Here is a 26,283-nt window from a genome sequence, read left to right as displayed (position 1 = left end):
CTCCAGGGTTTCTGTTGGAATGTATCATTCGGTGACTGCTTGGAGATGCCTTCTAACATTCGAATATGGCTAGGAACTGAGATAACAATTGGATACGCTATCAACATTTACATGACCAAGCATTATTTTCAGGTGTACGTGATGCAATAAGTTCTTTCCAAAATCAATTAATTAGACCGAAAACTACGACTAGTCAAGATTGCTATTGATGCTCAGTTCAGGACAACTCAAACGAAACATACATTTAAACTAGCGTTGGCAGAAAAGCTGTCATTCTAGGCTGAAAAGATACTTTTTGTTCTATCAAAGCGTCAAGGACTTTATTTAAGAGTGTTAAAATGTTTGTATGTTTGTATGAACCAGTATCGGTGCCAGCACCAGCACATTGATTGAAACCTTCAAGTTCATTTAATGTAATGGATGAGATTTTCACAAAATGTGCTCAATATTTATTTCGGGTATACCAGGTGATTATACAAGACCAAAAAAACGATAATTAATGTTCATATATTATATGACGCATATAGTTGTGGCGGAACAACTGGTAAGGACTGCATCAATATAATCAATGTATCCAAGATACGACCGCATTGTTAACGTAAGACTACGAAATCATTGCATGCGAGAATTATAGATATATAGAAATTCAAGAATAAACTACAAATAAGATCCAATGTTTGAATAAAGAATTTTTAGTGGCACTGGAAAAGGCAGATGGATGAATCATGCACTGTTGGCGAACGATTCGCAAGGTAGTGAACATGTAATTTGAGCAGATCGTCGAATTAACTCTCAGCGTTAGCATACACTGTTGATTGCTCGCTGTCGAGAGCGACACAGAAACAATGAACTCATTGTACATCCAAGTAGTTTTTCAGTATATATTCAGCCATTCCATGCTAAACCGATATAGTGGTTCTCAGATTTTCGTGAAAATTGGTAGTTTTGTTCCTTATCGCAAAACAATAGACCCATCTTTTTTTATTTTTTTCATTAGGGTGACCATTTCCATTTTAAGGTTGTCCGAAAAATCGACTTTCCCCTCTTTATGCTAAACATTCCTTTTTTCAAAAATGCATAACTTTTGAACTACTACACCGATTCTGATGATCGACATATCAAATTAAAGCCAATCACCCTTCACACTCTGAATAAAAAAGGATTTTGTTTTCGTAATCATTGATTATATATGTTTTTCATAGCTTACATTGTTTCGAGACCACGGGCGCCATATTTTTTTATATTTTTTCCTGAAAGCCGAGGTTTTTTTCCCATAATATATCCAAATACCAGAGAGGCGTTATTTTTCCTTTTTAAGTTATGATTTTTCAGAATTAACATGTTTTCGGTTTTCGTTCAATATTTCTATGCGACTAGACTGAATGTATGTGACTATAATCCAATCAATTGGCAAGTGTGTTATTTTTTGTGCTAGCTAGTAGGCTTTAATTTGATACGTCGATCAGCTGAATCGGTCTAGTAGTTCACAATAAATAAATTTTTGAAAAAAATCATTTTTGGGAAAACAGGGAAAAAAGATTTTTTGGACCATCGGTTAATTTTGAATAATCATAACTCAAAAACGAAAAAAAAACGCTTTCCTGGTTTCGAGATATGTTATCCTCAGTTATCCCAGAAAAAATATAAAAAAATATAGCGCCTTTGGTCCCGAGACCATGAAAGCTATAAAAAACAAATACAACGAAAAAATAATTCAAATTGTCTGCAACTGCAGTATTTTTCCAAAAAAGACCAGCTAATTGGCTTTAATTTAATATGTCGACATCTGCATTGGTCCAGTGGTTCAAAAGTTTTGAATTTTTTAAAAAAAGTCATTTTTGGCAAAAATGCGAAGAAATTGATTTTTTGGACCACCCTAAAATGGAAATGGTCACCCTACCAAAAAAATTAAAAAGAATTCCGGTCTAAAAATTTTCGACTACAACTTTTGACGAAAATCTGAGAACCACTATATCGGTTTCGCGTGGAATGGCTGTATTATCAAAACTAGATCTCTAACGCTCTCAGTAATACAATTTCCCAAATAAATAGTCCACAGCATGTGCTATGCAGCACCTTTCGTAGAACGGCTACAATGGTAGAAGCGACAACAACCGAAAATTTGTAAAAAAAAAAATTCAGTGACGGTATCGAAAAAAAAACATGTAACACGTTGCGAGGAATGTGTAATGCTTAACGATGACTATGTTGAAAAATGACTACATGATTTTGAAGGTTAAGATTGGTACTTCAATTTGTTTTTACCAAATCATGCTATTCGCTTTTGTTCGTCTTCTACAAGCGTGTCAGCATAACTTGTAAGCCTACTCTCTTGCCATCGCCACATTCAACTTGAAATGCGCTTTAATTTGACGTCACTTTAAACCAGGAAGAAATGCTCAAATTCACGAAAACTAAATGATCGAATTGAAAATATCACTAATAAATCCAAACACACTCCTAAATTCACACAAGCTTTATCCCGGCAACAAAACAGAACATTTTTATAGAAATTTTAAGATTCAAATAATATTTGTATACAGCCATTCCATGCCAAACCGATGTGGCGGTTCTCAGATTTTCGTCAGAAGTGGTAATTTTGTTCTTTATCGCAAAACATTATGCCCGTATTTTTAATTTTTTTATTGGAGTGCCCATTTCCATTTTACGGTCAATTTTTATCATGTTTTCCCAAAAATTACTTTTTTCAAAAATACATAACTTTTGAACCACTGAACCGATTTAGATGGTCTAACTAATTGCCCCAATGAAAAATAAAAAAATACGGATCTAATGCTTTACTTCCTCTTTCTCTTTCTCTTTCTCTTTCTCTTTCTCTTTCTCTTTCTCTTTCTCTTTCTCTTTCCTCTTTCTCTTTCTCTTTCTCTTTCTCTTTCTCTTTCTCTTTCTCTTTCTCTTTCTCTTTCTCTTTCTCTTTTCTCTTTCTCTTTCTCTTTCTCTTTCTCTTTTCTCTTTCTCTTTCTCTTTCTCTTTCTCTTTCTCTTTCTCTTTCTCTTTCTCTTTCTCTTCTCTTTCTCTTTCTCTTTCTCTTTCTCTTTCTCTTTCTCTTTCTCTTTCTTTTTCTCTTCCAAGATATTGAAAATATCTGATCTCTAGCGTCTCTAGCCTATGCTCATTGAGCGGACACGCAACCATCTGTCTACGAATACTCCACATTTTTTCTGGATTTTTCGATACGCACGTATAAATCACAGTCGGTAACGATCTACTGCCATTGTTTCGTACAGTTTATGTTACTAATAATGATTTAAATCCAACTGATGTGCTTAGGCTGATCGTTTTTTGATAATACATATTACTTGAAAAAAAAATTTCAATCAATTCAATCAAGCAATCAGGGAGAGTCGCGCAAAACGAAAAATCACCCAAGGGGTAGTAAAGTAAATCGGGGTTTTCGATGTCTTAAAATTGCATGAAACGTCGAGATTGCTTGATTTTCATTTCTTAAGTCTTCATAACGTCAATTTCGGAGTGGACAAAGTGAATCCTTTGATTGTTTTTTTTTTCTGTAGGGATGCTGGTGTTTTTTGTGTACAACGATATAAGTAAACCGGAGAATGTCGAGTTTCTCGTGTTTATATTGGAATATTTACGGTTTACTTTGGCAAATTGCTTTCCATTCTTAAATGTTTTCCGAAGTATAAATGAAGTGAATTGAATAATTTAATTGAGTAGTTCTACGTCAAAAATGAGGTAAAATATTGGACACCATCCTCTGTTTTTTTTCTTCTAAAGAACCTGTGGAACTCCTAGAGTCTTAGAAATGTAGACAGGTCTGGGCCTAGGGACACGAACGGGAGCTTGACGTAGGACTGTGATTGTTTGTAGTGATTGCACTTGAGTTTTTTTTTTCATTGTTCAAAAATCTGATTTTTTTTAAAATTTTTTTGGTACATCAAATGGAGATCCTGGAAAAACAGTTTCTTATATTAACTTATATCTTTCAAACGGGTAGAATGAGGTAGAATCCGAAAACACATTCTAACAAGGACACGAGGAACTCGACGTATTATTTCATAGGTGGTCAAAATTGTGCACAAAACACTTTAAAAGCAATTGCCACCCTCTCACCCTATAATTGTGGCGAAGTGGTAACATATATACTCACGCTAATGGTCACGAGTTCAATTCTCGCTCCCGACATTCTTCCAAAAATGGAAGTAAGAGTGATGAACCAGTCAAAAAGTGTTGAAAGTCACTATAAAACAGATAAAAAAAACTCTTCTAATTATTTCATTATGCAGAAAAGGACGAACAGTCATCATTTATCATGATCTGACATGTGTGAGTACACCTTTCGAACCTCTCAATCAGCAGCCAGTTAAATTCTCTAGTTGCACTTTTACACTACCAAAACAAACATGCCCGATATCGATATTCTGGGTCACAATTACATAGAATAGAGTAAAACCATCCAAGATCATTCCAAGAACATCCCTTCATTGATTCTGCCAACTGATAAATGCCTGTTATCGGCAATTGAAGAATAATTTGTAATACGCATCGACTCATATTTTAAGCTAACGCCCGAATTGTAGAAATAAAGAATTCTCATTGCGTTGTAAGGGAAAGCGAATGGCTAGTAAAATCGAAATAACATACCTATTTTAATCGTCAAATTACTTACTTTTTTACTATATTCACTGTTCATGCTTTAATACTGGTCATATACATCATATATATCGCATATACATCACATATATCACAATAACGATGTTGCGTAATATGTGTTTGAAATCCCCTAATGAATCGTGCCTCATTTGTCTCATTTTAAATAACGTAGAGTTACCCCCCTATATAGAAATCAAAGACGTAGTCCTCAGGGTTACCATATCTACAGAATAATCTGTATTTATACAGATTTTTCAGACTTTTTGAAGCCAAGAATCTGTAGATACAGATTACAGATTTTTTCCTTACAGATATACAGATTTTTCAAAATAACGACACAATATTAGTTAAACTTGATCTCAATAATTTTTCCCCAACTCACCAATTTTATTCATATAGCATTTGAATCAGTCTGAATGAGAGTTCTTTTAGCATTCATATGCAGCATGTAATACTGCTCTCTCATGTTCAATCTCAGGCGAAAAAATGCAAAAGTCTGCGTCATCAGCTAGCTTTACAATAAATAGATAACACTGTTTATCTTCTTTCTACTAACAGTAGAAAGTGATTTTTACGTGGATACATTCTACATCGTCGAATTCATAGTAACTATATGTCAACCAATGATATCTAAGATTATGCTTCAAAATAGAACTTATAAATATAACCCAATGCAGTCGTATTAAGTTTCGACATGTGTATCGTATTGGTAGCAATTATTTTTACCTTAAAAGCAGTGATGTATAGCTTTGTGATCATGGAAGATGAACAAGATTCCTTTATTTTTTTTGTAAATTTCTGATTAGTATTTACTAAAATTTTTTTTTATGTTTGTGTTTGAAAAATATTTACTGTAACTCTTCTCCGTGTGATATATTTCGCATGTATTACGAAAATCATTAATTTGCCATCTTTCGCGTTTTATCTTTCTGTTTGAACATACAAAACAATGCTCTTTACATCTACATAATGCCGCAATACATGGAGTTTTCCATTAATCCGTTCCTCAAGCACGGATGACAATTTTTGTTAATACTGAGTACCGTTATCTATTATTTATAGTAGCACCGTTTTGGTTCGCGAATAAGTTCATAACACACTAGAATACGTTTAGAAAAAATGTGAACTGATACATTGCTGCATAAATTATTATATTAATACATATACTTCTTTGCTGTGGAGGCTAAGAGCAGACTAACGACCGCAAAATGTTAATACAGATTTCGATACAGATGAGAAAAACCTCAGATAAAAAGATTTTTAGCCAAAATTACAGATTTTATTATGGCAATCCTGGTAGTTCTGCGTCTCAACCTTATATAGCAGGTATATAAATACAAAACCGTAATTTGCCAACAAATGCCTCTAACTGTCAATGTGATCCTCATTGGCATTATTGACAACATTGCTTTCATTTGACATCTAGCACAGGAATAATTTCCGCCTATAAGATCCCAGGTAAGTTTCAACTCAAAACAAAAAAGATTTACTCTGCAACATAATTTGGAAGAACTTTGAACATGTCGACTTTTGTGTCTGCAAAGTACTATTTGCGGTTAGCAATGATTCTCTGCTACCGTTTAAATAAAACTGCAGCAGAATCGCATCGAATGCTTGTCGAAGCTTAAGATGTATATTTTCCTGGAAAATCGCAGTGCGTTGAGTGGTTCGAATTGAAAAATGGGATCATGAGGAACGAAGGGCATGGAAAAACTCTGAAACAGTTCGTGGACAGTGAAGCGCCTTTGGATGAAAAGGACACTGAAACGCTTCAATAAATCAAAGATTATTCGAATGTGACTCAAGAAGCCATCACCACACGTTTGAAGCCCATAAGAAAGATCCGAAGATTGGAAAAAAGGATCCGCATGAGCTGAACATAAAACAGCAGGAAAACTTCAAAATAACATGTGAAATGCTGCTCGCCAAATACAAGAGCTAGTCGTTTCTTCATTGTATTGTGACTGGCAATGAAGAGCGAATTTATGTCAAGAATCCTAAGATTCAAAGATTTTGGGTAACTGAAACGATCAACATCGATTGCACGGCCAAATTGCTATGTATAGAAAACAGTGCTACTCAAACCCGGCACTACCGACAACAAATGAGCAATTTGAATCGAGCTTTAGATGAAAAACGATCAGAGTACCACAACACGCATTTTTTTTTGTTGCATTTTGTTGCATAATATTGCTCCCTCGCACACACTGCAAAATCGGTCAATTGAGTCAATTATTTGGAATATTATTTTATATGCAGTATATTCGCCAGACATGCCATTGCCATGTTTTGAAATCTAGCGAAGGATTTCAACTCAAAACAAAACATGTTTCATTCTGCAGTATACGTTTGAAGAGCTTTGAAGCTTTTCCTTCCAATTTGCATCCATTGAACACGCACTTGCCGAGCAGCGTGTCAATACTTGCGGCAATGTAGGAAAACGGATTCTTATAAGAAACAGTTCTTTCTACGTGTCATCCTCAAATTGCCAGAGAGAGCGAAAAAATGTATAGCTATCGATGGAAAATACTTTGAATAAAAATATTGTTCCTGAATACTCCAATACTTCAATACTTCAGTGAAAATTCATGATCACAGCATTCAACTTATTTTGAAAAACTAATATTATTCACTCATACTAAATTTTGTGAACATTCGCTGCTGCTGATTTCAAACTCCAATTTATCAATTTCTTCAAGATTTGACTCATCGATCATCAACTTATCAAACCAGCGCTCCCCACACTGGAATACCATACTTATAATGAACAGGCCCCCCTCAGTGAACGTTATAGAATATTGTGCCACAGCTACTCAAGCAACAAACAACACAGTCAAGGGAAAAAATGCAAGCCAATCAAATTGATTGCATTCATCCCGAGGAGTTGATGTACTCCTCCATTACACAAACCAGGTTCGATGCCCCTTCCGAAATAGACCAAAACTAATCGTACAAAGTTGCGAGGCTTTTTATTTCTCTGGGTTCAGTCCCATAGCCCTGTTGATGCCCTTGTTCCATCTCGAACGAAGCATTAGCCATTCACTCTGTCCCATCTACCTGGCCCGACGGTAGTTTAAGGAAAGGCGTGCACATTCAGTCCCCACCATTTTCTCGACTCCCGGGAGATAGAGGGAAAGAGATACCTAAGCACAGACGAACACGGCGGCCCGAAACGGGACCCCAAAGAAGGCCGCTTATTAGATGCATTAACCATCGGTACCACCTTCTTTCGTTGATTAGGATGAGGCAGCAGAAAATCGATGCCCAGAGCTAGACGATCTCCGAAAGTGCATAGAGTTTTGGATGTGGTACATTAATGAAACTGAAAAAGGTTGAGAGGGGGAAATGTACAAGCACATTACGTCTCTGTGCGATCAATAGAACTCCAGAAGCAGAATGAGTGCGAGGAAAAGAGGCATTCACGCATCGAGAATAATTGACGAAAATAAATTTTCCCGTGGTCTACACTTGTCTGGTCAGACGACGATGATGCATTCCTGGGTACTTTTTCTTTCATTATGATCTTTATTTCGTTTTAATCTCCCCAACATGCGCCTATAAGATTCCAGGTAAGTTATCAGACACGGTGCATTAAAAGTTCGACTTGGACGCTGGAGAGAAATGATTATGTTTAGCCCAACCGATGTTGGGTGATCTAATCGGTTTTATGGGCTCTTCCTGGATTCTATAACCAACTTTCTCCCGACTGTTGTTTCTGGTAAGGGGGCAAATGAAATGCGTTATCAGATTCCATTTCCGACGATTGACTCAATGGCAAGACGAAGTTAATTTAGATCCAGACTGATTGAGAGCGAACATTTGTCATTATCTTACGCCTTAAACTAACCTTATGGAATAGATGTATCCCTTGTTGGTAAAGCAATGAATTTCATACCTGTAATCAGAAGAGAAATGAAACAGTTAGTTTAGTTTATCTGGTACCCTGAAAAATGATTAGACGATGACAATTCCGTTACAAATTCATGAAAATTTCCACCTTTGTGGGATCTGATGACGAGTATCGAACCCCTTCCCCCACGATCATCTGTTAACAAACAAACTTTAATTACTTTATGACCCTAACAAGTTCTCCGCTGTAAACTATACGACACGTTGATGCCTTCCGTCAAAAGGGGACGCGAGCGCCCTATTTAGGACGGCGCCCCCTGCTGAGCGGTCTCTTCCGCATAATATCCATTAATTATCTCATCTGAGCTTGCCGCACCATAAGTCATACAAATCGCCGCGGTCTTCCGCCCGAGATGCATTTGTTTCACTTTCTTGTGGTTTTTCAACCCGGCGGCTCGTCAGGAAATGACCCTTCTTCTCTGGGAGAGTGAGTGATTGCTCTCGGAGGTAATTCGGTCAGGTTGAAAATTTTTACGATTAACCATCAGCATAAATGCATACATTTTTACGACTTTACGGCTCTCACATTTACGGCATTTGGATGCACGCGGTACAGAGTGGGGTCATAAATATGTAATGCAATCGAGCACCGTGGCAAGGTGCGTAATGGAGGTATTTAAGAAGAGTTATCTAGTATAGGAACCGGTCAATATGCTGAAAGTTATCAGAAATTGCTGGCATTATTTGGTATCATCGGTACTTTAAACCCTGCATTTGATAAACTAAATGAGGAGATTTACGAAAATCGCTCTAAATAAAAAAGAGTTTCTGTTGCGGTGTAATTATGAGTAAAGTAGATAGAGTAGAGAAAAAGATAGTAACTTCAAAATAGAAAAAAAACAAATATGACAAACTGAAAAAAATATATTTTACATTTCTAAATAGAAAAAAATCATAACTGACTTTTCAAGTAATCAGAATAATCAAGAGATTTCATTTAAAGATGTTTAATATCTAGATTCACCTTTCAGCTGGTTCGCCACCGCCGTTCTTAATATATTTGGGTTGGAATCGTATTGAAAATCATTTTCATAGGACTACATTCACCAAAGATGTATATTGTGTAAAATGAGCGAGTAGAAAAAACTGAATGATTTCGAACGCTTTCCGGACGATTATTTCTTAACAGTTCGAAAAGACGTTAGCATCAAACTTTTAAATTTTCACTGCTAGAATGTTACTTAAATCCACTAGTTTGGAAGTTTCACAACTGTAACCTGTATAAAAATTTCTCATCTTTCAAATGGAAGCAACAAAATTGTCCCACGTAGCGTAATTTGGATCTAAAGCCAGTTCGAGACAAACAGAACACGAAACAGGGAAAAAGATCAATAACCCTGTCGCCATTGAAATTCGAACATGTGCGTAGAAGTATTGTTTCTTCAAATATGATCCTCTATGAGAGAAAGGTATTTTATGACTTTAAGGGGGTGCATCAAGAGTTAACAACAAGAACAAGAACAAGAACAAGAACAAGAACAAGAACAAGAACAAGAACAAGAACAAGAACAAGAACAAGAACAAGAACAAGAACAAGAACAAGAACAAGAACAAGAACAAGAACAAGAACAAGAACAAGAACAAGAACAAGAACAAGAACAAGAACAAGAACAAGAACAAGAACAAGAACAAGAACAAGAACAAGAACAAGAACAAGAACAAGAACAAGAACAAGAACAAGAACAAGAACAAGAACAAGAACAAGAACAAGAACAAGAACAAGAACAAGAACAAGAACAAGAACAAGAACAAGAACAAGAACAAGAACAAGAACAAGAACAAGAACAAGAACAAGAACAAGAACAAGAACAAGAACAAGAACAAGAACAAGAACAAGAACAAGAACAAGAACAAGAACAAGAACAAGAACAAGAACAAGAACAAGAACAAGAACAAGAACAAGAACAAGAACAAGAACAAGAACAAGAACAAGAACAAGAACAAGAACAAGAACAAGAACAAGAACAAGAACAAGAACAAGAACAAGAACAAGAACAAGAACAAGAACAAGAACAAGAACAAGAACAAGAACAAGAACAAGAACAAGAACAAGAACAAGAACAAGAACAAGAACAAGAACAAGAACAAGAACAAGAACAAGAACAAGAACAAGAACAAGAACAAGAACAAGAACAAGAACAAGAACAAGAACAAGAACAAGAACAAGAACAAGAACAAGAACAAGAACAAGAACAAGAACAAGAACCAGAACAAATTAAAGCATCTATAAAACAAAGAAGAAAAAGATACAGTTTGTCTTTTGCCAGCAAACGAGCTGTCAACAGTCTTTCTCGAGGCTAAGACCTAACCTTAATTTTCAAACGGCATTCGTAATCCGTTGAAAAATGTAGATTGAGTTTTCCATTAACCCTTTTGCGTACAACATCGAGTCTCACTCGATGTGAAATGATTGTATCAAAACGTACAATATCGATTCTCTCTCGAGGTGCCCTTGCATATCACAAGGCCCAAAGACGCTCAGCAGAGAAGTGAAATTACTCGATGCGTGGCCCATCGTAGCGTATACATTTGGTCCGCTCTTTTGAAAATTAAATCGTACTCTAATGGGTTAAATTGGCCTTTTTCAAGAACAGAATTAAGCTCAAAGCCTCTTTATCGATACAATTTTTATACACATGTACTGTTGCGAAAAAACGCCTTTGCTGCAGTATAGCGTCAATCTCGTTTAACACTCTGAGCGAGCAAAAAAAAAACAATAAATTGAGAAAAAAAATTAGATAAGCAAAACTTCGTTCTTTATGTTTTCCATTACATTATTTCATGTAAAACAGAAAAGAATGTTAGCATCGCCCGAGTTGAGGTGTCTTTATTCTGTTTTGTTCATCTATTCCCAGAGAATAATTTATATCGTTTATATATTGTTTCCCATATGTTATGAATGTCTTATGTATTTGTCTTTTGACTACGAATTCCAGAATCCAAGTTGTGTGACAAAAAAGTTCGTTTTTAGAGATTTTCCCGAATCAATAGTAGGCAATTGACAACAGAAGAGTTAACGTTTCCAACGGAAACAGACTTGAGACACGAGACTCAAGACTCAAGAGTCAAGAATCAAGACGCAAGACCCAAGACTCAAGACTCAAGACTCAAGACTCAAGACTCAAGACTCAAGACTCAAGACTCAAGACTCAAGACTCAAGACTCAAGACTCAAGACTCAAGACTCAAGACTCAAGACTCAAGACTCAAGACTCAAGACTCAAGACTCAAGACTCAAGACTCAAATCTCAAGACTCAAGACTCAAGACTCAAGACTCAAGACTCAAGACTCAAGACTCAAGACTCAAGACTCAAGACTCAAGACTCAAGACTCAAGACTCAAGACTCAAGACTCAAGACTCAAGACTCAAGACTCAAGACTCAAGACTCAAGACTCAAGACTCAAGACTCAAGACTCAAGACTCAAGACTCAAGACTCAAGACTCAAGACTCAAGACTCAAGACTCAAGACTCAAGACTCAAGACTCAAGACTCAAGACTCAAGACTCAAGACTCAAGACTCAAGACTCAAGACTCAAAACTCAAGACTCAAGACTCAAGACTCAAGACTCAAGACTCAAGACTCAAGACTCAAGACTCAAGACTCAAGACTCAAGACTCAAGACTCAAGACTCAAGACTCAAGACTCAAGACTCAAGACTCAAGACTCAAGACTCAAGACTCAAGACTCAAGACTCAAGACTCAAGACTCAAGACTCAAGACTCAAGACTCAAGACTCAAGACTCAAGACTCAAGACTCAAAACTCAAGACTCAAGACTCAAGACTCAAGACTCAAGACTCAAGACTCAAGACTCAAGACTCAAGACTCAAGACTCAAGACTCAAAACTCAAGACTCAAGACTCAAGACTCAAGACTCAAGACTCAAGACTCAAGACTCAAGACTCAAGACTCAAGACTCAAGACTCAAGACCCAAGACTCAAGACTCAATACTCAAGACTCATGATTCATGACTCAAGACTCAACTTCAAGAATTTGCAAGTGAAAGATGGCTCATAATCTATTGGCGGATGCAATATTTGGTAAATAGATTAAAATTAAAAACAAAAGAGAAAATGAAGTTGAAGTTGAATCCTAAACCAAACAACTGAAAGACAAATAGAGAATCGGAAAACCAGAAACGAAATCCTATTGAAATATTAAAACAAACTGAAGTAAATCAGGGATAGTCAACCATCATCACTGACTGCAAAAATAAATTATTTTCCAGAAAAGAAGTAGAATCAAGTAACTTAGAGCTTATTACGGGCAGCTTAAACATTATGAACAATTACATTAGAAGGTTCCTCTATATGATACTGTTAAAGGAGTAAATCTAGTTGAAACGCATTATTCAATAATTTTTACTGGTCCGACCGATGGGTCACGGATTAGTTCAGCAGCCGTCTTCGATAAAACAAATCTTCGAAAAACTATGGTTCTGTTACAGCATTCAGAATAGCAAAAAGCTTTAAGTATTCCAAATAAACTCAGTCAACAATGTATAATGTTCAAATAAACAGTTGTTTTTGTTTTCAAATCTACATTTTTTGGGGAATTGATATATAAAATACAAAAACCGTATGTGGGTGAAGATACCAATAAAAAGATACCAATAACTTTTAATTACAACTGACATTTTTTGTAGCCGATGATAAGACAGTTTTATCATTTAAATTAGAAGCACACCATCCTACGAGAATATTCTGAGATGGTGGAGTGTTGGAATTGACCTATCTGGTCATGGGAACCATTTGAAATTTCAAGAAATTCACAAAAATGGACAAGTCCTAAGGCTAATATTTTTCGGAGGCGATAGAATGTCAATTTTATCATTTGAATTAGAAGCATACTATCCTCCGAGAATATTCTGAGATGGTGGAATGTTGGAATTGACCCATCTGGTCATGGGAACCATTTTAAATTTCAAGAAATTTACGATAATGGACAAGTCCTAAGGCTAATATTTTTCGGAGGCGATAGAATGTCAATTTTATCATTTGAATTAGAAGCATACCATCCTCCGAGAATATTCTGAGATGGTGGAATGTTGGAATTGACCCATCTGGTCATGGGAACCATTTTAAATTTCAAGAAATTTACGATAATGGACAAGTCCTAAGGCTAATATTTTTTGGAGGCGATAGAATGTCGATTTTATCATTTGAATTAGAAGCATACTATCCTCCGAGAATATTCTGAGATGGTGGAGTGTTGGAATTGACCCATCTGATCATGGGAACCATTTTAAATTTCAAGAAATTTACGATAATGGACAAGTCCTAAGGCTAATATTTTTTGGAGGCGATAGAATGTCGATTTTATCATTTGAATTAGAAGCATACCATCCTACGAGAATATTCTGAGATGGTGGAATGTTGGAATTGACCCATCTGGTCATGGGAACCATTTAAAATTTCAAGAAATTTACGATAATGGACAAGTCCTAAGGCTAATATTTTTTGGAGGCGATAGAATGTCAATTTTATCATTTGAATTAGAAGCATACTATCCTCCGAAAATATTTTGAGATGGTGGAGTGTTGGAATTGACCTATCTGATCATAGGAACCATTTAAAATTTAAAAAAAAATCCACGCGAATGGTTGAGGTTTATGGCAACTATTTTTTGTAGCCGATGGAATGACAATTTTTTCATTTTTGACTTAGACGACAGGATTCTATCTCGTTTCTGAAAGGACTCAAACTGGACAAATAAAAATACTTCAAGTTAAAAGGTAATATAAAAATTTATTGATGAGACTTAAAAATTATATCATTTTAATTTTCGAACATATTTCACATTGTTTTGTAGATGGAATTTTTAGCACCATATTTGGGGCGCATCTACTGCAACACCTCCGTCCACATGATTGACATGACAAAATTAGTGATTTCAAGCTGCTGCAGTATAAACAAATTTTTATTACTGCTGTATTTAGGAGTTTTATTTTGATTTGTTTCCTCTCAGAATCCATGTTTCCTAGCCCGGTCAACGGTTTCTTCAAAAGAAAGTTTTGTGCATATTTAGCTACATATACACCACAGTTGTAGTCGTCGTTTTGCTTGTCGTGCGCAATATTTTTCGAGCCGCTTTGCCAATTGGTTGAATCAAATGGTTGATTTTTAAGTCTCCGAATAGAGCTTACTGCCTTCAAAAATTCTTCTTGTACGTCCTTCAAATATGGGGATGCTGTTTCGAGAGGATCTAAATAAAAAGTTTCTCTATTCATAAAATCAGCAATGAAGAGAACCCAATGGTTCCCTCTTCCAACTTGCTTGGTGGGTGCTTGCCCAGCTCTAACATTCAAAGGAACCACCCATACTCCCGATGTATTGGTTAGAACTGGTAAAACATAATCTCGTTTCCTATCCAATACTTCTTTTAGTTGAGTTGTATCAAACAAGTTTCTCGACATGTAAGTTGATACCAATTTTACGCTTTCGACCTCACATTCTTTTATGGCCACTGCAATTATCGCATCTAAGGTTTCTCCATCCATATATGTATGTGCATCGAGCGTTTGAAGCATTTCTGAGCTTACAATCATACTACTTACTCCTATGCTCTCATATTCTGAAGGAAACTCACCGAAATACCATTTGGTGGTAACTGGAAATTCAAATCCTTTGTCAATGAAATGATGAATAGAGGACAGATTACAGGTAGTTTCTAAATCTTCTTCTAATGATCTTTTTCTGTTGTTATCACTGTTTTCCTTTGAATCTGGGTGCTTCTGTGTTGATTGTTCAAGTTGTGTGTTTAAGCTGTTAGTTTCCTGCTTCTTTTTCTTCTTGAACAAGTGGGTTGAAGCATCTTTTTGAAAGTATGGACTATGCCATTCGTCCTCTATGTCTTCTACGTTTCCGACAAATCTGTCATATTCTGCGATTCTATCATCTTGACGTTTTTTAGCATTACTTATTCCTTTATCAGTAGCGTATATATCTTCAATGTCAAAGTCGGAAAAGTGGAACAGAGATTCAATATACGATTGTAGTTTTCGAAGAAAATGTGTTATTCTTTCGTAGAGCTGACCTTTCATAACATTGTGTTTCAATGTTCGGAAGAAGCTTTCAACCCTTGCGTTTGAAATAGTATCCGGATTCGAGTCAATTTGAGATACTATTATATTTGACCACAAACAAACCACAGGCATGTATTTTTTCAAGGCGACATCTTCCAAGAATCCTTTGAAATACAGTGGGTTCTGTGATCCTTGGCTGAGATCATCTATTTGTTTTAATGTTGTTTCAAATGTTTCTTTTAACAACGCATAAAAAGGCGATCCCAAGAAGATTTTGTCCTCATCTTTTTTTAGAATTTCTGGTTCACCGATGCCAGTATAATCAAATTTACCAGCGCTTTCTGAATCGAAGCTTGTTCTATCATTAATTTTTGCATCTAGTTCTTTTAGTGATGTCTCAAGCATTCGGTTCTCATTTGCAGATCCAAAAATGCATGTCATAATGATAAACAGATCGATTAAGTCCACTAAGTTTGTAGCACGTACAGCCAATCGCATACAGTCCATGAACTTATGTTTTATGTTGATTGGAGCAGATTTCAAGTCCTTAGAAACTACATTCATGAAATGACTGTAGCATAAATGAATGATAGTGAAATTGAGATTGAGTTCTCTTATGCAAACTTTATAACAATCTCGGATATACTCTGGTAGTGTATGGTGTTGATTATTAAGAGCCCGTATCAATCCACCAATCAGTGACCAGCTCCAATCAACACTAACAATTCTCGCTATTTTATTCAATTTATTCATAGAGCTGCCTGACTCGTACGAAGCACGAAATATATTCAACCAATTGTGGAAGTCTACTGTTTTTTGGCTTTCAGTCACAAAGGTTGTTACGGGTACACTAAAATTTGACCGGTAATTGTATGCGACCAAAACATATATTTGAACACGCTTCTCAGCTTTTGAATATCGTACAACCGATCCAGTACCATCCATGTAGAAAATAGGACTGTAAGTCTTGTTTTTTCTCAGCTCTTTGAACATTTTTGTATTAAAACAAATTACACCAAAGGGCTTTCTAAACACATTTTTGATATAAGATCCGTTATCCTCAGACATTTTTATCAAATCTTGAAAATCATCAATATCCCTGTTAAGCTTCGATTTAGCTTCACTGCTAATTTTTTTCAATACATTTTTGCTGACAATGTCTACCTTCTCGAATGGTTCCCTTTTTTTCTTTTCGTTGATCAACTTAGTTCGTAATTCAAGTGGTTTTTGGAGCTGCAGTTTTTTCATATTTATGTTTCTTTTTACTCCTTTGCAATATGCCGCTTTCAGGTTTTCCCCGTGTATCAGGGTCATAGCGACATTAACATAGACATCGACTTTATATATGTTATCACCATCCGTAACAGAAACAATTTTGAAACGATAAGATCTGCAGGTCTTGTGAGCGCAGACACCATAAAATAGCCAGCCAGATTTGTTGCAATTATGAGAATTTATATTGATTATACAATAGATATTGAATTCTTCATATTTGATTTTTAACAAATCTTCTAAGGCCACTATAAAAGGCCTTCTATGCTTTTGTTGCTTATATTTAGCATCGCCAACCTTGGTTTTGCTTTGCATTATATTATGTTGATCATAATGTTTACACATTTCAATGTTCTTCTTGTTGATGTAAAAAGAACACTCGTAAATTGAAGCACCACTATAAAGTCTTTTTGTGGCAGTTGCCCCACATTCCGCAACCTTGACATTGTATTTGATCCTGTTACTGTTGCCTTTTTCTTTTATCTCTTTTCGTAGGTTTTCAAAGTCCGTTGTATTGAACACAAGTTCAGTTACATCTACATCACTGCTATAAGTAGTATCTTGTGATTTGGTCGATCCTTCAAGATCATTGGTATCAAATGAAACAATCGAGTCTTGCATGTCGTTCGTTGATCTCTCTTGCATTTGACTTACTGATGTTTCAAAAATGCGACATTCAATTTCTGGAGCATTAAGTTCCATTCCTTTCTTACATACTTTTGCAGGAAACTCGACGGATAATGATTTTATTTCGACACGCGATAAATCTGTTCCTTTCAATAAAAATCCGAATGGAGGTTGCTGAAGAATAATACATATTAATACATGAATAATTAATTGGAAATGTCATCTTACTTCGTTATCTTTTCCCGTATTATCAACGCCGTCAAAAGTAGTACTTTGAGAGTCGGCCAATTCCTCGAAATCGTTTGTGTCAAATGATACAAATGATAATGTTCTTGTTTCGACACGTGAAGGAGATGAGTTTGTTTCGGACATATGATCTGTTTTATTTAATAAAAGCTGCTAAATAACAACTATTAATACATGAATTAATAAATAGAAATGTCATCTTACTTCATGAACTCCAACGCAGTCTTGTGGCAAGCAGGCACTTTCATTCTCAAAAGAACATTCTTTGAAATTATCGATCTATAAAAATTTGAAGTTACTGTATGGCGTGACTATTTCAAAGCAATTTGATATTTTACACTTACGTTATGACTTTCAGCGGCAATTGAATGTTCAATATTCTGCGGAAATGATTTCACATTGAAAATTTCAAAATAGTTTTATTAATTTCAGGAAGCTTATAACAATTATAAGGGTTCTCACCTTTCGTTCTGCACGATACTTCTTATATGTTGGATTACAAGCGAAGTTATTCCTAACTTTTTTTAAGTTAGGTGCGCATTTTTCGTTTAATCCCATTTCTACAAGAATTTCTTTCAGATTCTTAGAATTCAATTCGAATAGCTCATCCAACTCTTCTCTAGCGATCAAATCATTCGCTGCATCCCAACAATTCTGCAAAGTAATCTCAGGAGCAAACCGTTTTACGGATTTTCGATGTTTCATGCTTTTGATTACCTTCATACTAGGATAGTTCGTTTTATCTAATCCCATACGCTCCAAAATTACTTGCATGTTCTTAAAATTTAACTTGAAATCATATTCTAGGCACTTGGTTGAAATTAAACTGTTAACCGCTTCTAAACACATCTCTAAATTAATTTTATAAGAGGATGCCATCTTCACAGTACACATTTCTCAATCCTTATAGTACTCCGGTTGGAAAGGGTCTGACTAAATTTACTGTAGGAAAAAACGACACTAGTTTTCAAAGTCCAAATTTTCACTATAACTTTCTCTAATGGTTTCTAAATACACGTGGTGAATAAAAACTTATAAAGATGGATCATATGCTGCTCTGCTACTTTTATACTCCCTGAAATTGGTGGGGTGTTTGTCCTGTCGGCTTCGCTCGGTTAGCTCGGGTGATATTAGTTTGTTGTGTTGATACTGCTTTCATCTCACTTTCGCACGTCTCTCGGTGATGCGATTGAATGAAAAGGATAGAAATTGTTTCGGCTGGTGTACGGAAAATTAGTGTTCCAAACGAAATGGATCGTCGTGGAATGGATCATGTTCTGCTCTGGTGGGGTATTTGTCCTGTCGGCTTCGCTCGGATAGCTCGGGTGATATTCGTTTGTTGTGTTGATACTGCTTTCATCTCACTTTCGCACGTCTCTGGGTGATGCAATGGAATGACAGGTCATGTCGCAACACGTATGCGCTCGCTCCGCGTGGCGCAAACAGTAGATATTATCGTCTATTACTGCTATTAATCACCTAATATTATTCTATACACTAACTTAACGAACCAAAAAAATAAACACCCTTATTCTTGTTTTCGAACGAACACAAAACGTTCGAAAGAATGCCTCATTCGTATCCTTGGTTTCGTACGAAAGAAATCTATCCGTTCGAACATTCGAACATCGTTCGTTCGAACGAATTGCCCTATCCTCGTTTTCGTACGAAAGTGTTTTTTCATCGGTCAGTCAAACGACACTTTTGAGTAGCGAATCAGATGAAGCGTAGAAGAAAATTTAATCGATGTTTACGTTTTTGTGGTTTATTCAGACGCATAAAATACTCAAATTGATTTTCTCTAATGTTTATTTTAATTAGGGTGGGAAATTTCTATAGAAGCAGATAAAAAATATATAGACATGATTTCTTGATCTGTCGATATTTTCAATTTCGCTGCCGGAGAAAATCGTTTGGTCGTCGAGGATTAAATGAATTGCTGCTCGTTTGTGTTGAACAGGTGAACAATAATGGCTTGAGAGTTTTTAACCTGTCCTCAATTACCATCGCCAAGGTTCGAGCCATACAAATTAATAGTTTAGTTAAACGTTTTGTTTCTGAAAAAAATAATACGTGAAAATTGATGATAATTACTTAGTAGAATATCGACATGCTGAAATTTAAACTGCTTAGCCGGATGATTTTCAATTTTTATCCGTTGAATCCATTCCACGTACCGTGTTTCATCCCTTTTGATTATGAAATGATATTCCTGGTCGACATCTCTTCTTATAATAGGAAACAACGGAAATTATGTGACTGTTGGATTTCGCGTTATGATCATAGGCTTTAGTATCACTAACGCAAATTTCTCCATATTTTCATACCAATTCGTTCAACTTTTCAGACCCATTTATCATTGGGTTCTGGTGGAAACATTCAGAAGCTCTTTTAATAATACATTTAAAGAACATGTAGCAATAGTTTCTATTCATGTTTTTAAAAAGTGAACTCAGGGGTATGAATGCCACACAGAAAAAAGCGCAATTTTTATTATGAATTAATTTTGTCGTAATAAAATTTTTACTGAAGTCATAGATTAATACAAACTGAACCTACCTCAATTTCCATGCATTCGTCGGATTCCAGCTGTATTCCACTTTCAATATCATCACAACTCATCGCAATCGTTTCATTGCCGAACGAAAATTCGCCACGGCGCAACTCCGCCACCGAATATTTTCATTACGATTCGGCGCTAGAGTACGTGCTCCCGTGGCCGAGTGGTTAGCGTCCCACACTATCATGCCGGGGGTTCGGGTTCGATTCCCGTTCTGGTCGGGGGATTTTTCGTGAAAGAAAATTCTTCCGGCTTGCACTGTGGTCACGCGTATTCTAGAGCTTGCCCCTCCAGAGTACATTCAAGGCGTGTTATTCGGCATAGAAATCTCAACCAAGCACTACTAATAAAAATGACGCAAGTAATGCTGCGTTGAGAAGGCAAAAGTTTCACTGGAACGGTAGTGCCATCCAAGAAGAAGAAGAAGCTAGAGTACACAACTTCACTTTGGTGACTTAAGATAATAGCGCTGACTTAGTATTTTTTTTATTTTGCGCTTTTTTATGTCGAAATATTTTTCAGTGTTGATCTTAACGCCTACAGAAAATGTATAGCAGACCAGGAGACAGACACTTCTGTCGTCAAAAATTTCGGCGGTCGACGCCATATTTGAAAATGTCGACGCCGGTTTTTTTCAACAAGAAAAATGGGGCCAACGGCGACCGCCGCTAGCTTATTTTTCTAGTTGACTCGATCGGCTACGGATGTTTTTAGTTCATTCAAGTCTGTTCAGAAGATCGGGACTATCCTGTACCGCCTAGTATGGAAACGACCCCGTGTTAACACTAGATTTACCAGCTATTTATATATACCTATTTCTACCAGCACCAGTCAAAATGACTGGTGTATAAGAAAAAATGAATATTGTGGTTCCAGTCTGTACTATTACTTATCAAATGGCGAAAATAAGTTGAACAATATTAATTGTGATAGATAAATGGACTAATAGACATTGTCAAATAACAAAACACTTAATTGTTTACAGTTTGTTGCTCACAATAGATTTTGCAGTGTATACACTTTCTACATAGACTTTTTTTGCATTTATTGCAAATATTTGTAGTCTTATTGTTATTAAAATATTCTATTTGACACCATTTGCGTACAGAAACAGTGCCATTTGTAGTTGGTATATCAGCTTCGTGTGGTATTTGCCTTGAAGTCTGATATTCTGAAGCAAGTTCTTTTGCTAATTGAAACAGAAAGTCTTCTCGTGAGATATTTTCTCCTGTTATGTTTTGTTCAATATCCAGCTATTTCTTCCGGCTGAAACTAAATTATTGAAAAACAGTTGAAGTGGTCACCTTCTGGAACCTGATTTCCATTCGATCAGTGACATCGACGCCAAAATATGTCTGGTTGCCAATAGAAGCGCGTATCGTTCCAAGCAACGAAGTATTTTGAGATCTTAATTTTAACGCCAAAGGAATACTTGTAAAAAATATCAGTTTTACGCTCCTTCATGGTATACGGTTCAAGAAATTTCATTACGACAAATTTGCATAGGGGGATTGATGCATTTCGAGTCTCGCTTTTTCCTAAATAAGGAAAGCCATTTATCACATATTTCGTCTCTACATCAGACGCCAATTAGAATTTTATGCTAAATTTATGGGGTTTGTTTGGAAAATACTGAGTAAATCTGCATCTGGCCTCCGATGGAAAAAGTTGCTTATCCCCGGTAATATAAGTTCATCCCCTGTTTGAAGCTATTTCCTTCGTACGCCCCACGCGCGCACAATATTGCAAGAGATGCCTTCAATTTTTCTTGTGTAATTGTCCACTTTTTTCCAAAACTCGAGAGGCTTCTAACTCTGTACAAATTCGTATATGTTCCAAAATATGGTTATCAATCAGTAATTGGAACGCACTACTTAGATTCCCGTTCATAATATTTCTTTCAGCATGTGCTGTTGGACCGTGTACATCTTTGAAATTACTATGAACTAGTAATCTACCAGCAACACCTCCTTCTTCAATTCTCGTTCAAATAGTTCCGTCTAAAGCAATTTCAGTTTGCTGATTTGGTACGCTTGATTGGAATTTTTACGCAACCACTGTCGCTTGGCTCATCTATATTGTCATCATCAGGAATTTCCTCATCACTACTCTCGATAATAGCACTGTTATCATCACTTCCTTGAGAATCAATTTTTCTATCTAACAAATCATCGCCGCTGTCGTATAATTCACTTTCCACATCTGAACATTCCAGAGGTATGCTGGTTGCATTTTCTAAATATGCAGAACATTTTCAGGGGCTGACAATTGCTGTCAAAATATGTTGAAATTAAAACGCTCTCATACATTTCTTCATAGAAACATGCACCAGTCAGTTTGACTGGTACTGGTTTAAATGTCAATAACAAAAAAATATATTTGTTAGTAATAAATATTAAGTAACATTAAGTTTATAAAATGTTTTTTCTACTTATAGCTACAAAAGTCATAACATCATTTCGGAAAGCAAATGTAATATGTCGTAGGAATTTTAAATTCAAATTGCACGACCAGTCAAAATGACTGGTCTGGTAAATCTAGTGTTAAATAAGTTGCAAGTGGTTGCTCACGGAAGTTACGAAGGCTAAATTCGCGTTCAGTGGATTCAGTAGTAGATGTATATGTATGACAGAAGTGGAGAAAAAGGAATGAAAATGAACAATCGATCATTACCAGAAGTGATGACAACGCGGTTAGATCCAGGAAAAAATCAATACAGTTTTTTTTTATATAATTACGCCTAATTGATCTACTGATTGTAGGACGTATTCTATTCATTTAAAGTGAATACTCACGGGAAAAAGTATGGCGAAATAAGATTTAAATTAATAACAATTTGCAGAACAAGATATTTTTCTCTAGGCTCAATCTGAGAGGAGAACTTGAATTCCATTACTCAGTGGGTTAGGTATTACCTCTGACTACCAAGGAGTCGCAAAGAAAACCCTATTGTAAGATTTATATCACTTGAAAGCATACGTTTACTTATAATAAAAATGCTTCAGCTTCAAGTCGTCTGAACGAGACTGATCTGAGGAGGTTTCTTATTCAGAAAATCGGAACAAAGTCGAATGATTAATATCACTCGATAATAGTCGATTTCAACTTTTTTTTCGTAAATTTAAGCCGGGAGTCTCGAGTCATGGTTAAGAAGTGTTCTCGATGCATCGATTTCGCGAACTGAAAATTAATATCGACTAGCATTTCCGAAAATACTAGACTATCCCATGTTGTAGGTTGCTCAACCGATCAAAAATTCGTTTCCTCATATATTTTCTCAAATATTCTTAATTTTTTAAGCACTTTTTTGTGAGAATATGATGAGATTTTACAATAAAACATGAAACAATATTTTGGAATGGATTAATCACGTTTTGGAATCGGCGCCTATCCGGCTCGACTAAGAAAATCTAGAACTGGACTATAATATTGATCGGCTAAATTTTAGAGAAACTTAGTTTATTCGACCCAAAAAATTATTTTCTTTTTGAATATTTTTTCATTGACCGATGTAATATTTGGTCCAGAGATGTAAGCTGATTTACATTTAAGCCGCGATTCATTAGCCATCGAAGCAAATTAATTGGTCGACTTAAGCTGACTTTCTTGTTATGAACGATCAATTTTTGAAGCCGCCATTCAAATTCAAAAACGATTATTTTAGCAGTAGATGCCGGTTTGATGACTAATGGAAAGACTCGTGTGTCTAATTAAAATGAAAAAAATGTCATTCCATCGCCTCCAAAAAATATCAGCCTTAGGACTTGTCCATTTTTGTGAATTTCTTGAAATTTCAAATGGTTCCCATGACCAGATGAGTCAATTCCAACACTCCACCATCTCAAAATATTCTCATAGGATGGTATGCTTCTAATTCAAATGATAAAATTGACATTCTATCGCCTCCGAAAAATATTAGCCTTAGGACTTGTCCATTATCGTAAATTTCTTGAAATTTAAAATGGTTCCCATGACCAGATGGGTCAATTCCATCACTCCACCATCTCAGAATATTCTCGTAGGATGGTATGCTTCTAATTCAAATGATAAAATCGAAATTCTATCGCCTCCAAAAAATATTAGCCTTAGGACTTGTTCATTGTCGTAAATTTCTTGAAATTTAAAATGGTTCCCATGACCAGATGGGTCAATTCCAACACTCCACCATCTCAGAATATTCTCGTAGGATGGTATGCTTCTAATTCAAATGATAAAATCGACATTCTATCGCCTCCAAAAAATATTAGCCTTAGGACTTGTCCATTATCGTAAATTTCTTGAAATTTCAAATGGTTCCCATGACCAGATGGGTCAATTCCAACACTCCACCATCTCAAAATATTCTCGGAGGATAGTATGCTTCTAATTCAAATGATAAAATTGACATTCTATCGCCTCCGAAAAATATTAGCCTTAGGACTTGTCCATTATCGTAAATTTCTTGAAATTTAAAATGGTTCCCATGACCAGATGGGTCAATTCCAACACTCCACCATCTCAGAATATTCTCGTAGGATGGTATGCTTCTAATTCAAATGATAAAATCGACATTCTATCGCCTCCAAAAAATATTAGCTTTAGGACTTGTCCATTATCGTAAATTTCTTGAAATTTCAAATGGTTCCCATGACCAGATGGGTCAATTCCAACACTCCACCATCTCAGAATATTCTCGTAGGATGGTATGCTTCTAATTCAAATGATAAAATCGACATTCTATCGCCTCCAAAAAATATTAGCCTTAGGACTTGTCCATTTTCGTGAATTTCTTGAAATTTCAAATTATTCCCATGACCAGATGGGTCAATTCCAACACTCCACCATCTCAGAATATTCTCGTAGGATGGTATGCTTCTAATTCAAATGATAAAATCGACATTCTATCGCTTCCAAAAAATATTAGCCTTAGGACTTGTCCATTATCGTAAATTTCTTGAAATTTAAAATGGTTCCCATGACCAGATGGGTCAATTCCAACATTCCACCATCTCAGAATATTCTCAGAGGATAGTATGCTTCTAATTCAAATGATAAAATTGACATTCTATCGCCTCCGAAAAATATTAGCCTTAGGACTTGTCCATTATCGTAAATTTCTTGAAATTTAAAATGGTTCCCATGACCAGATGGGTCAATTCCAACACTCCACCATCTCAGAATATTCTCGTAGGATGGTATGCTTCTAATTCAAATGATAAAATCGACATTCTATCGCCTCCAAAAAATATTAGCCTTAGGACTTGTCCATTGTCGTAAATTTCTTGAAATTTAAAATGGTTCCCATGACCAGATGGGTCAATTCCAACACTCCACCATCTCAGAATATTCTCGTAGGATGGTATGCTTCTAATTCAAATGATAAAATCGACATTCTATCGCCTCCAAAAAATATTAACCTTAGGACTTGTCCATTATCGTAAATTTCTTGAAATTTCAAATGGTTCCCATGACCAGATGGGTCAATTCCAACACTCCACCATCTCAGAATATTCTCGTAGGATGGTATGCTTCTAATTCAAATGATAAAATCGACATTCTATCGCCTCCAAAAAATATTAGCCTTAGGACTTGTCCATTATCGTAAATTTCTTGAAATTTCAAATGGTTCCCATGACCAGATGGGTCAATTCCAACACTCCATCATCTCAGAATATTCTCGGAGGATGGTATGCTTCTAATTCAAATGATAAAATCGACATTCTATCGCCTCCAAAAAATATTAGCTTTAGGACTTGTCCATTATCGTAAATTTCTTGAAATTTCAAATGGTTCCCATGACCAGATGGGTCAATTCCAACATTCCACCATCTCAGAATATTCTCGGAGGATAGTATGCTTCTAATTCAAATGATAAAATTGACATTCTATCGCCTCCGAAAAATATTAGCCTTAGGACTTGTCCATTTTCGTGAATTTCTTGAAATTTCAAATGGTTCCCATGACCAGATAGGTCAATTCCAACACTCCACCATTTCAGAATATTCTCGTAGGATGGTGTGCTTCTAATTTA

The 26,283-nt window shown here is 35.9% G+C and overlaps 2 protein-coding genes across 9 annotated transcripts in view; both read right to left on the bottom strand.

Annotated features, from left to right (window-relative positions):
* LOC129775105 (zinc finger protein chinmo) overlaps window positions 1-26,283 on the bottom strand; it is a 231,114-nt gene that overhangs the window by 171,557 nt on the left and 33,274 nt on the right. Inside the window, exon 1 of one of the 6 annotated variants that reach the window (XM_055779379.1) lies at window positions 8,480-8,501. The exons of the other annotated variants lie outside the window; for them this stretch is intronic. The gene's annotated coding sequence lies outside the window, so the exon portion shown is untranslated. Of the gene's footprint in view, window positions 1-8,479; window positions 8,502-26,283 lie in introns of those variants that run through there. 6 annotated transcript variants of the gene reach the window in all.
* LOC129775104 (uncharacterized) lies at window positions 14,079-18,410 on the bottom strand. 3 transcript variants are annotated; one of them, XM_055779374.1, is made up of 4 exons: window positions 18,058-18,410; window positions 17,918-17,992; window positions 17,696-17,866; window positions 14,079-17,641 (listed from the first exon to the last, which is right to left on the bottom strand). In XM_055779374.1, the coding sequence occupies exons 3-4, from the start codon at window positions 17,837-17,839 to the stop codon at window positions 14,312-14,314; spliced, it is 3,474 nt and encodes a 1,157-aa protein (XP_055635349.1). In that variant the 5' UTR covers window positions 17,840-17,866; window positions 17,918-17,992; window positions 18,058-18,410; the 3' UTR covers window positions 14,079-14,311. The 3 variants fall into 3 exon arrangements, with proteins under 3 accessions (XP_055635349.1, XP_055635350.1, XP_055635348.1); XM_055779375.1 differs by having other exon boundaries at window positions 17,696-17,863; XM_055779373.1 differs by having other exon boundaries at window positions 17,696-18,410.

The sequence above is a fragment of the Toxorhynchites rutilus genome, chromosome 3 (genome assembly GCF_029784135.1).
Source record: "Toxorhynchites rutilus septentrionalis strain SRP chromosome 3, ASM2978413v1, whole genome shotgun sequence".
NCBI lineage: Eukaryota > Metazoa > Arthropoda > Insecta > Diptera > Culicidae > Toxorhynchites > Toxorhynchites rutilus.
This window is presented reverse-complemented; position numbering and strand designations above follow the sequence as displayed.